This window comes from Suricata suricatta, chromosome X (assembly GCF_006229205.1).
Source record: "Suricata suricatta isolate VVHF042 chromosome X, meerkat_22Aug2017_6uvM2_HiC, whole genome shotgun sequence".
In the NCBI taxonomy this organism is placed as follows: domain Eukaryota; kingdom Metazoa; phylum Chordata; class Mammalia; order Carnivora; family Herpestidae; genus Suricata; species Suricata suricatta.
The window spans coordinates 48625977-48638722 of record NC_043717.1 but is presented as its reverse complement, the minus strand read 5'-3'; the positions used below and the strand labels follow the sequence as shown (position 1 = coordinate 48638722).

The following is a 12746-nucleotide window of genomic DNA, read 5'->3' as shown; positions in this document are numbered from 1 at the left end:
GTGAGTAAACGTTTGTGTGGCTGGCACACAGTGCAGTGCTATAAACAAGCACAAGTTGACACTGGGCCACATGAGGATGGTCACAGATTTAAAGAAATACAACACCATTCAAAACATAGATAAGAACCATGGCAAGTAGCAGAGTCTGAAAGAGCCATGTGAGGGTCAGATAGGAATGGGGGAGAAAAGAAAGGAGGAAAAGAGGGAAAAAGAAGTGCAGCAAATAGGAAGGAACATCTTCATGACATACTGTACATCAAAAGAGGAAATTCCCCAAGGCACTGCAGAGAAGTAGTGCAGAGTTGAAACAGGCAAAAGATATCTGAAAAGGGGAGTGGGGTATGGTGAGAAAGGGGGGGGGTTTCCAAAGCTTCACTCTGTGTGGAAATAGATGGGCTTGACTTTGCCAGAAAGAATCTTGGGGACTTGCACAGAGATGATTTCTGCCATCATTTCTGGAAAATCCACGCTCACCATGTGGGACTTGATTAGCAGGTCAAAAGTGAACTGATGCAGCTCTCGTGCAATCTGTAGGGGGAACAATAAGAGGGAGAAAACAGGCTTGACAAGGAGTTGGCTTGTGTCAGGCTTTTCACCCCATCTTTGATTTCCTGCTCCTTCCCTGTCCTTGGCCTTCCCTGTGTGTGTGTGTATGTGTGTATGTGTGTATTCACACACATGTATACTAAATGGTCTCCAGGGAGTTACTGAGGGCTTGCAAGGCATCTCTTACACCATTGCAAGCTCTTCACCTCAAGACTACATGTTCCTTTTCCTCAGCACATGCATTTGAATCCTCTCTCTCTCTCTCTCTTTCTCTCTCTCTCTCTTTCTGACACACACGCACACACACACACACACATACACACACACGCACACATGCACAAACATGATTCGAGGAAGAGGGGGGAAACATTCAGGCCTGTTTTGTCTGCCTAGAGAATTTATCTGCTCTAAGCCCTTTCCCTGAGTCCCAACTGCTCTGTTCTCAACTCCTCCACCTCTTTCACAACTTCCAGGGGCATTGTGACCCATGTTCCTTTCCTCTCCATTGCATTTTTTTCTTGGACCACACTCAAAGCCAGAGGGGAATGGAAGCATCTCCTAACAGGTGGTGCCAGATCCTAGATGAGCATATTATAACTTGGCCCTATCAAGTTACTTCTCCCTGATAAAGCACCCTCCATTGTTTGCTTACAGGTTGCACGGAGTCCAGGAGCTTGGTGAGCTGGTAGAAGCGCCTTGAGCAGGATGTGGGATTTTTTCTCTTGCAAGCAATGATACGATCAAGTTCCTTGATGTAATTCATTCGAAGTTCATCAAAGAATTTTTGATTTTTCAACCCATCCACCGGAACTGATGTGGGATGAAAAGAGAATGGGGAGGGAAGGCATGCCCACAAAGGAGCATTAGACAAAGCACTAAGGTTGCTGACCACAGACTTGACCCCCGCCCTCACAAGGAGGGAACCATCTCCTTCGTTTCCTGTCAGTTGAAGTCTGTATGACTGGGTCCTTCAGTCTGGCAGGAAGTTCACAGAGAAAAGACTAGCTAGACCCCATCTGAAAGGGATCAAGTAAATACAATTTATTGAGCCTTTCCTTTTTCTAGTCTTCTCATCTACACATTTCTATAACTTGTGGTTTTATGTTGTCACAGTCCAACTCTGACTTAGACAAATTATATAGCTTTGAATATAAAAAATTTTCCTCCTTTCCCCCTCATATGTACTAAGACAGCATTCTGCTTCAAAGATACATTAAAGAAAGATTACTTGGCTGCCTAATAAATCCTATCTGAGTTGCTTATTTAGACCTCCTACTATTGCTCTGCAATAAATATTAGGTGGTCACTGCCTGTTTCTAGGGTAGAAGCTATGGAAAACTTAGAGACCTACTACAACCAGCTCCAAAAGCCTTGTTCCAAAGAAAGACTGGAGGTAGGTGGGGATCTAACAGAGGTTGAGTTCTAACAAGGACAACTTTCTTTGCTAAGGGAGAGTGGAAGACCAAGGGTGAATGAAGAAGGGAAATGGCTAGGAGCTGGCTTCTCTCTGATTAATCTTTAGTGGAAAATGTAGCTCCCTTCTGAGTCCCTATGACACCATAAGCATTTTTTTTTCTTCAGGCACTTACTAATGCTGAATAGCAGCAGTGCCTTCATGCACAAAAACTCCTGGGGGGTGATTTGGAGCCATCCAAATTCTTGAGAGAGGTGCCTCATTCGTACACACTGGCTGTACATCCGGGACTTGTGCATGCGGTACCTGGGGAGAAGATATACAGAGAAAGAGAGTAAGGGAAAGTTTAAGGATAAGTTCAGAGAGAATGTCTTTGGTTGCCCTCCCCAACCCAGATCCTCCAAAAAGAGCTTGTTGTTTCTCTTGCTGGTGCTTTATTGATAAAGAACAAGGTTGTTCTTTCTTCTTTTTTTTTTTTCTTTCCAAATTCCTGACATCCTGATCTACTCATCTTCCCTGGCCAGGATACTGGATAGCACATGGAATTTCCAGGTCTATGTGCCCCTCTTGTTTCCTGAGACAGAGACAGGAAAGCCTAACCAAATGAACACAATGGGCAAGGCACATGGTTTCCCTGACTACAGTTCTGATATTCCATCAACAGCCAGAAGCAGAATTTGCCTCCCAGGCATCTCAACTTGGAGAATTTCTAGGAGATAAGCTTTAGAAATCAGCTCCTAATATAATGACACCAGGATTCCCAAGTAACTACAGTAGTTTATCCTGTCAATTCCCTTGTCTCTTGGTACAAATGCCATTTCTCTTGCTAGAAATTTTATCACTAAAAAAACCCAGTGATGATTCCCCATATCCCTTCAAAATGAGTTCCAGTGCTTATCAAATCAGTAAGAAAGTGTTTCTGAATGTCGAATCTAAATGTGTCCTGAAGAGTAGCCTATTCCCTCATATACTGATCATTTTTTATCATAGTTTGGGAATTGTAAACACGTGTGAGCTGCTTTTATTATAGTGACTTGTCAACAGATCATCACATTAAAATCTATAAATTGTTTAGGAAAGCTGCCAAGGCTTGAACAGTTTCTTGGGGCAGGGGGGCAGGCAACCTCTCTGTTTTATGACTAGTCATGGCAAGACTCTAAGAAGATACAGCATCTTCTTGCTAGTGACCTTCATGATTTGCAACATTTCAGAAACCTTGTGTGTGTGTGTGTGAGAGAGAGAGAGAGAGAGAGAGAGAGAGAGAGAGAGAGAGAGAGAAACTGATTTAGTATCTTATAAAGAAAGGAAACAGAAGTCAACACCCACTTAAGTAGTGAGGAAAAAGACCTCCTGGATTAGGCTTGAAGGCTGTGGTTTGACATTTTGGTCCCCAAACCAGTAGCTTTGTCCACAGGCTAAACAGCCCTGGTACTATTTGGGTGGAAGCCCAATACCTTATCTCAAGAGAAATCTGGGCTGGTCTAGAGAAAATGGGAAGGGGACAGATAATGTATTTAATTCAGGCTGGATACTAGCTACAAAGAGGAAGTGTTTAGATAGTATCACAAGTCAACTGACTAAAGCAATGTTGCTTCAAGGCCTTTCACACCTTAGAGAATTTTTTAGTAAGATCTCTTGATCCTGGGACCTAACCCTACTGTACTTACAAGCTTCTGTTGATGATAACATTACAGTATTTTTACCACTAAAATCATGGTCCTAATGTGGAAGATTGATGTAACACTACTGCAGACCCCAGGGACAGAGAATTGTGGGGAAAAGAGAGAAGAAAAGGATAAATGCAATGGAAAGAATTCAGAGGGGAAGGTAATAAGAAGGAGAAAGGACAAAAAGAGTAGGGAGAGAGTTAATGGGAAGGATAAGGTGAAGAGTGTGGAAAGCATAAAAGGGGTAGAAATGGAATTGAGGAAGAGAGCAGAGGTAGATGAGAATAAATGACAGTGAAGAGAAGAAGACATGACAATTAGAAAACACTGAGCACATTGCTTGGCAAATAGTCAGTGTTCAATAAATGACATGTAAGATGGTGCCATTATGATGCTATTCTCCATTCTATAGATGATAAGACTGAGGTTTAGAGAAGTTAAGTAATTTATTCAAGGTCAGGCAGCTAGGGTTCAAGCCCATTACCCTCACATGTGTTCTCTACAAATAGGAGAGGAAGAAAGAAGAAAGCAGGTCTTATGACAGGATTTGGTGTCAAAGAGATCAGGGAATGGGTTGGCTCAGAGATCTTGTCTTTCTTTTTGGGCTTCAGTTTTCCATATTAGTATCTTGAGGAGGCTAGCAACTATTAGTAGCTTTCAACTGAGGGGCACTGCCTCCCTACTGGGTGCTAGATATATGTGGGGGAAATTTGGGCTGTTACAGTAACTGACATCCTATTTGGTATTTGGTAGGCAGGCAGCAGGGATGTTAAACATAAACATTCCAACATGCAAGAACATCCTGCACAATAAAAACTTATTCCTCTGAAAATGTCAACAGTATCCCTGTTGAGAAATATTGGTTTAGACATTTACAGAGACTCCATGAGCTTTAACATAGTGCTTCCTACATGAGGAAGGGGGGCTCTGTTGTTTCAGGAGCCCTGGGACTTGATGGGCCTATGATTCTGCCCCTGTGGTACCTTCTGAAGAGATACATGAGAGTGGACCAGAGAGTGGAGAATGGGTGCCACATTACTTACACAGAGGCAGAAAAGGGAATGAGGATTTATAAAACAATTATCACCTTGCAAAGGTTCAAGGGCTCTAGATGAGGCAGGTTGTGCAGAAGCCCAGGGTATTAATTCAATCACTAGAGGGCAGCAGGAATGTAGAATTTAGAGTTAAACAGGAACAGGACTTTTAAAGGCCTGCCCCCAGAAGACGGCATCATAGGTAACTCTTTGGAGATCTGGAAACCACTAAGCAGGTTGTGCCAAAAGCCCAACAGTTATTCTTAGCTTCTAGCTACCAGGGTTGGCTGGGTTGGAAGAGGGCAGCTGGGGATACTCATTTCCCCCCATATGGCCCTGCTGTACTGGAAGGAACCAGTAGCCTGTACTTTTTATTTTAAGGCTGTTCTGGGTTAGAGGGCTGGAGGGGAAGGAAGGTCAACTCCTGCCCTGACCAAAAGGATTCTCTGTGGTGTGACTAGCTCAAGGACTTTGGGAAGGTTATTTTTGGCCAGCTCCATGCACAATGTTATCAAGGGACCTCAAACAACAGACATAGAGATTATTACAACTAGGGAAAGAGTATCAGAAAGGTACTTCTCTTATTTCTTGCCTATTATTGGCCAGGCATTTTACATCCATTAGATCCCATTTTAGTCTTCATAACAAACCATTTAAGAAAGTTATATTATTAACAAACAAGGAAACTGAAGGTCAGAGAAGTTACATCTTGCCCAAAGACAGTGATGGAGGATGTTATAGAGCAGAGACTGTAGCTGATAAAAGTGTAATTCTAATATCTGAGCCCTTGGCCTAATTCATGAAGGATAAGTAGAGCTAGTTACATGGCAAGCATTAATTAGACCTCTTTTAAAGAGAAGGGAAGTAGCTGGGTCAATGTTACATGTCCAGAGCATGGTGGAGCTGCCCCTTCTTGTCATCTACCACCATGAGGCAGTATAGGAGCTGTGAGTTATACAGACATAGTTTGAATTCTGCCACCAACATGCCATGGATGAGTCACGTTATTTTGTTGAGCCTAATTTTCCCCATCTGTTAAAAAATACAGTCTGTAAAAAGGGGAAATAAGGTTACCATGAGGGCTCAATGGGGAAAGATTTAGAAAGTGCCTAGTATAGTCTTGGCACAGAGGAGTTGCTTAACAAATGGTGACTGGCAGTAGTCCTCAGTGGAACTACTGAGTCCACAGGAACCAACTTCCACAACTAGCATCCTTGGCCCATTTCCTAGTTGTTTTACAGTCAAAGAGAAGGGCCTTGACTTGAAGTTGAGATAATCTATAAGCAGGTCAGAACCATGGCCAAAATACTAGGTTTGGGATGGGAAAGGAATGACTCGGCACCAACCCCCACCCATTGCTTTCCACTAAGTGGCCTGTAACAAGGACAAAGCCACCTCAGATTGGGCAGGTTGGCTGGAGCCTCTACTGCCTCACCTATAGGTCAAATTGGCCACTCCCCACCATTACTCCCATTACAATTATCACCACCAACCAGGTCTGGCCCGCATGTTATATTTATGTGAGTTCTGGGCCCATGAGCACTTACTCATTGAAAACCAGGTCAGGGGCGAAGTAGAGCATCCTGGAGTTGACATTGGTGAAAGACCGCCAGCCCATGGCAAATACCATAAGCCCCATCCAGGAGTACTGAATGACTGCCATCTGGTCATCCACGTGCAAGTTGCGGAAGCCTGAAGATGGGGCAGAGGCAGTGGTCAGACTGGGCAATGATGGGCTGAGTGAAGTCCCAGCCATCTGCTGGGCTGAGAATCGCTGAACCTCAGGCAGCTTCTGAGAATCCCCAGGGACCATCAATACTGAGTAAAAGGGGGAGAATAAACTATATGGTGGGGATAATAGTCCTTGCTCTCTCTACTTTACTGGGATGATGATGGAGGCAAAAACTGGTACTGTCAGTTGGAAGAGAACAGTAATCTATCACTGCTTACAATGAGTGAACTCGTTTATGTTACTTATATTAACTCATTTAATCTTCACAACAATTAAATTAATCAGGTTCTATGAGTAGTCCCATCCTGTGAATTAGTAAAAGTGAATCATGGAAAGGGTAAGAAACTAGTCCAAGATCGTAAGGCTAGTGACTGGCAGACCGCATTCCAAAGCCAAGCAGTCTGACTCCAAAGCCTGTGCTCTTGATTACTATGCCTTTCTGAAGATGTGTAATGATAATTCTCCTATATGAACAACACTTTTCACTTTACAAATATGTTTTTCAGCTATAACATTATTTTTATCTTCTAACAATCCTGGGAAATGGATATTATTACATATCAGCATACATTGGAATGCATTTGATAGCCACTGCTTTCTCTATACCACCTTCAGATTCTCCCTTTTTTCTCTTATCCTTTTATGGATGCTCACGTCCTGTCCATTATTTTTTACTCAGCAAGTAATCTGGCTCTGCTAATTTTTGACTCCATCATTTCTGCCTACTAACATTATTATAGACAAATAAGTTCTTTATGACCTGCCTCCTTAGACTAATTTTTTGCAACTTACCTTTTCATAATTTAGGTTCTAGTTACAATGAAAAACTTAATTTGTTGAACACACCATACTTTCTCATGCCTCTGTCTCTCTGCTGTCTCTGCACAGTCAGTTGCCTTTGTCTAGAATGTATTCATTCCTCCGTCCCTAGGTTTTCCATATGATAAATACCTACTCATCTTTCAAATTTTCACTGAAAAGGTACTTCCTCTGTGAAGTCTTTTCCAACTTATCTATGCAGAAGGCTTAGTCTTCCTTCACCTTCTTACTGAACTTTGTGTAGCTCCACCCAATTACAATACTTAATACACAATATTGGAATTTACTTATGTACACATCTATCTCCTCCACAAGACTTGTAGATTCCTGAAAACAAGAACCATCCCTATTTCATGTTTTCTCACTAGTACATGGCACAGTTAAGATAGATGAGTACACATTTTTAAAATATTAATTTAATACTTATTATTTAATTTAATAGTAAATAAGAGGACTAAGAATTTCCATTTTTTTCATTTTATATAATTGTAATCAGATGCTCTTCAAATTGTCTCCCTTAATCTCAGAGAACCAAAGGTGCTAGATGCTACTTCCACAATACCACACAGAGAGATCAAATGTATCTATATTCTTCTTGAGGTTTCCAGATAGTTGGATGCTTAGAGAATCACCTCAGAGCTCATCTCATACCAGTATCTCAATTCTCTTTTCCCCAGAAGATACAGAATTATTAGAAATTTTGTTTTTCTATGCCTCATTAGGAATGCTTCCATTAATTTAGATACAGTTTCTAAGTTTCCTGTTGATGACCTCCTTTAACTCTCACAATAACCCTAGAGAGCAGAAAATGTGACACTCATTTTGCTAACAAAGAATTTGAGGGCTATAGAAGTTAATGGACTTCCCCAAAGTCATATAGTCTATGTGTGGCTGAATTGGGACTAGAATCTAGGTGCTCTATTTCTTTCCAGGGCTTTTCCCACTCTACTGCTAATTAGAACTACCAAGTTCATGAGCTTTTGGTAGCCATAGGCCAAGGTCTGAAGTATGCACTATCTAGACATGTTCTGCTTGGTTTGTCCTTGCCTGCTTTCCCCATCTCCCCTTTTTCTCTTCTCTTCTCTTCTCTTCTCTTCTCTTCTCTTCTCTTCTCTTCTCTTCTCTTCTCTTCTCTTCTCTTCTCTTCTCTTCTCTCTGTTACAAGCTTACCAGACATCAGGAATTCTTGAGTCCTCATATCACCACCATTGAGCTCAACTGATTGACTGCAATCTTACCTCCCAGGCCTGAGCCTCCCATCTTCACTGTAGTGATACATTGACAGACTAGCTGAAGCCTCAGACCCCAGAGTATTTCCAAACAGAAGTCATTTCTGTAGCACAGAACTCTTGGTATTGACTCTTACTAGTAGGACACAAAAAGCAGGGATCAAGCATGGAAAATCTCTTGGGGAAAGGGCCCAGGAGCTTGAAACCTGAACCTCTGGAGTGGAAGCAAGCAACGACTTGGCTGCTGAGTGTGTGAATAGGAGGATGTGTAGGGCAAATAAGGATTAAACTGTACAAGTACTAAGGTAGCTGTCAATACTGATGCTTTTTTCCCTCCTTGAGATGCCAGAGAGCTAACAAAAAGGGGGAAAAAAGGAAAGCTTGGTTTGGCTGTAATACTAACTGTAATAATACCAATGGTCCTTACTGAGACCTGCTTAGTGCTCAAACCTAATTACTGTGTGTACATCAGCAACACAGCAGGCTAATTTTCCTATAGGTCTAATATGATTACAATATCTAACTCTGTTTTCTAAGGCCCAGAGTTTGAACTTGCCTGCTTAGATAGAATGACGATTAAGTAAGAGATGACTTGAGGAAACAGCAGTTCCAGCCTATAGGTTTCCTTCAGCATACCTTTACTTAACATCTATTTGGTACCTTTAGGCTATTGTGGAAAAATGAAGGAGTTATTCTCAGATTTTGAAATATAGCAAACAGGTTAGGGAGCAGAGGCAGCCTCACTGAGATTCTGTCCTCTTGATAAAATTTAGTCAATTATAATTTCTTAGCAATCTGCAATGGAAATCTATAGTCCCACATCTAGTCTGGGGGAACATGTTAAAAGAAAGTCCAGCTGGGAAATCTTTGGTGCTCTAGTGCATTCAATAACTAAAGTATTCAAATAAGATAATTCATCCCTAAGACCCATGCAGGAGCTTCTAGGCAAGGCTTGTGGCAGCTTAAATTGATTTTAGTGAAAGCAGTGGCTTTAGCAGTCAAGCCTCATAATAATGACCCATCATTTACACAGCGTATACTATTGTTTCAGGTACTGTACTAGGTCATCTTTATACCTAATCTGAATGTTGTTAACAATTTTCAAGTTAGTGATTGTTCTACCACCTCTACAAATGAAAAAACAGAAGTACATGTAGACATGTGATTAGCTCAAGGTTACACAACTAGTATATAGCTAAGATTCCAAATCAGAAGCATCTGATTACAAATGTACTGAAAACAATCTACTCACCCATCCTTAACTGATAGTTATTATTTATTAAAGTCCAGGTACTATACTAGACAATTCACTTATATGATTGCCATCACAGAAAACTTAAAACAACAAAATTTATTCGAGTAGATGCCTAGCTCAGTGGATCACACAGGACAGGAACTCAATTTGTTGAATAAGCAAATAACTAGAACTAGTAGGTAATTATCAGTAATATGGATAACAACAGTTCTTATAAACGTGGTAATTGGCTTCTTTTGAAACTACTATTTCAAATGACTCAGGGTTAGAGATCATTTACTTGGATGAGCTATGGTGAACTGATACGGACTTGCAGACTTGTTAAGGAGAGGGCTTCCAATCCTGGGGTTTGAGCTGAAAGAAGCCAGGGACTCTCAGTCATACAAATTCTGCCATAATAATTTTCACCATGTTATTGTTAACTCCACCAAATTAAAAATCAGGGAATGTGAGCCTAAATTCTGGCTCCAATTTGTTAAGTAACCAAATGGAATAAGTTAGTTAATCTCTTTGAGCCTTGTCATTTGACATGGAAATAGTAGCTTCTGTGCTTAACAGGACTGCTCTGAGGATTAAGTGGAATCATATCTATGAGAAGTTTCTTTCTCCTATAAAATAGGATAATTTAGGTGGTTGGCAACAGCTAGGAAAGACTAAACTGATTTTTGTTACACACATGGTATCAAGACATTCGGTGAATAAGTAATAAGAATTAAAGAAACTTTATATTTTATTCCTTTTTATATTTTTTTCCTACCTTTGTGAACTCTCTGTTTTGGCACAGTGCATACACAACAGAGTTCTTGGGTCTTCCTCCCAGTTGATGTTACTGGCTAGTTGACCTCAGTTACTCAAGCAAGGAAGGTGTATGACTGAGTCTTGTGAGTTAAAAAGACAAAATAGAGGCTTGATAGCCAATATAAAATGTCTTCAAAGGCAGCATCCAAGTGGGCTTAGATAAGGTTTTGGCCCCTCACTGTACATCCCAGGGCTTCAGAACTACTGGGGTACTACACAGACTATGGGTAGAGTGGGATGAGGAGAAGATTTGGAATTAGGAGGGGACCTGGGCTCCATTTCTGGCCCTGCTACTTTCTGACTGTGTAGCTGTGAACCAAGCATGCCACTTCTTAGAGCTTTAGTGTTTTTATCTATAAAATAGGAAAAAGAATCCCTATTTTATAGGATTGTTATGAAGGCCAAATCACGTATTACAAATGAAACTGTTCTGTTCACCATAAATTTCCATCTGAATGGCAGTTGTTCTTAGAAAGCAAGTTAATCTTTCACTCCATAACAAGTTTAGGTTGTCCATGTTTCAAAAGAATCTTTGAGTTACAGAATTTGGGATGAAGAATCATTAAAGAGTTTATTCTTCATTGGTTTCCAAACTGTGTTTCTTGGAGCCCTAAGATTTGCAATAGTGACCTGAGTCTTCTCTTGATAGTGAGGAAGAGGCACTGGCTTTAAATCACCTAGCTCTACTTGGATCTATATATAAAGTTTTTAAGAAATAAAGAATTTGGCTGCTAAAGGAGAGTTGTGAATGCTTGGGTAGACAAGCTCTGAGTTTTCTTCAAACTCTAATATTCTAATAATCAGACCTGTTCAAATTTCAGATGTCCTAGGTAAAAAGTGAGTTCCCTATCACTGGAGGTAACCAAGAAGAAGGTAGACAGATACTTTGTATTTCTTTAACTATCACCTAATATTTCCTCCCATTATAATTCCTAAAGCAGTTTAAAGAGCGCTAAGAGTTTCTCAAAGCAAACTTTGAAAATCATCAATTTATTCCAAACTACTCCTCACACAGTATAGATGAAGAAACTGAGACCCAGAAAGGGAAGGGTCATACAATGAGCTACCAGCACAGCTAAAACTAGAACCTAAGTGTTCTAACTCTCAATCTTTTCTTTCTACCATATAATATTAGAAGAGTTCCTAAAGGTAATATTGAAGACAATGTATCAGTCAGGATCAAAACGATGTTTGCAGATGAGCCTGTGTGTGCACGTGTAGAAGAGTATCTTAAGGCATATAAGGGTATGTTCACACGATCTGTGATTATGGGGAAATTTGCTATGTATGTGGGTTGAACATGCAAACATGATTGCTGTATGCTGATATGAGGAATATGGGATACTCCATAATGCTGCTCTTTTCCGATTTTTAAATTTTCCTTATTTTTAAAATGGAAATTATATCAATGTCTCCCCTCCATAGGGTTATAGTGAGGACTGCATGAGTTAATTGGCAGGGAAGGACCAGGCATGGTGCTGGTCCATAGGAGCAGTTTACTAAATATAATCTCCCTTATCCCATGCTCCCACTTTCCATTTCCTTACCAGGCAAGGCCTTGGCCCACTTGACCACATGTACAAGTTGTCTTTCACCCAATTCATTAAGGCTAGAGAGCAAGGCTGCAAAGGAGTCGGGCTGGTTGTTGTCATGTCCAGCACACACCACGCCTGGCTCAATGGCTTCCAGAACATTCAGAAAGATGGGCTGACACTCATAGCCTTCAATGTGTGACACTGTCAGCTTCTGGGTTGGCTCCTCAGTGGGGCTGGTGGCATTGGAAGCCTCCCCTTCCTCCTGTAGTTTCAGATTACCAAGTTTCTTCAGCTTCCGGGCTATTGGGAAGGAAAGGAAACTTGGATTTATTATCAATGGCCAAACACACAACTCAGCTACCCTGTTAAAAAAAGTTGACTCAGCTAAGAAAATAAGGATGTTCATTCTCTCTGGTCACAGAATCTAAACTCCATAAGGACAGGTGCTCAGTTCATTTTAAAGCCCTACTACACCCAAACTTTCATATCTTGCTTTCTCCTCAGTCCCACTCTGGATTTAATAAATGAGAATTTCCTTGTGTTACAGCATTTCCTACTGAACACTATAACAGCCTACGATATTGTCAAATATTATACCCATAGTTCAACATACACTGTAACACCCATATTGATTATGAAGGTAAAGGGGCTGAAATCTCCAATATTATCCAAGAACTAACAGAATGTCCTTAACTCTATACTCTGTAAAATGGGAAC

General features: G+C 40.9%; 1 protein-coding gene across 2 annotated transcripts in view; it reads right to left on the bottom strand.

Annotated features, from left to right (window-relative positions):
- Window positions 1-317: 317 nt before the first annotated feature.
- Window positions 318-12746, bottom strand: part of AR (androgen receptor) — a 170184-nt gene continuing 157755 nt past the window's right edge. Inside the window, exons 4-8 of one of the 2 annotated variants that reach the window (XM_029930092.1) lie at window positions 12042-12329; window positions 6209-6353; window positions 2136-2266; window positions 1199-1356; window positions 318-528 (exon numbers count right to left, since the gene is read on the bottom strand). In XM_029930092.1, the coding sequence (XP_029785952.1) occupies window positions 373-528; window positions 1199-1356; window positions 2136-2266; window positions 6209-6353; window positions 12042-12329 (878 nt within the window). In that variant the 3' untranslated portion in view covers window positions 318-372. Of the gene's footprint in view, window positions 529-1198; window positions 1357-2135; window positions 2267-6208; window positions 6354-7674; window positions 8378-12041; window positions 12330-12746 lie in introns of those variants that run through there. The other variant, XM_029930093.1, reaches the window with a different exon arrangement.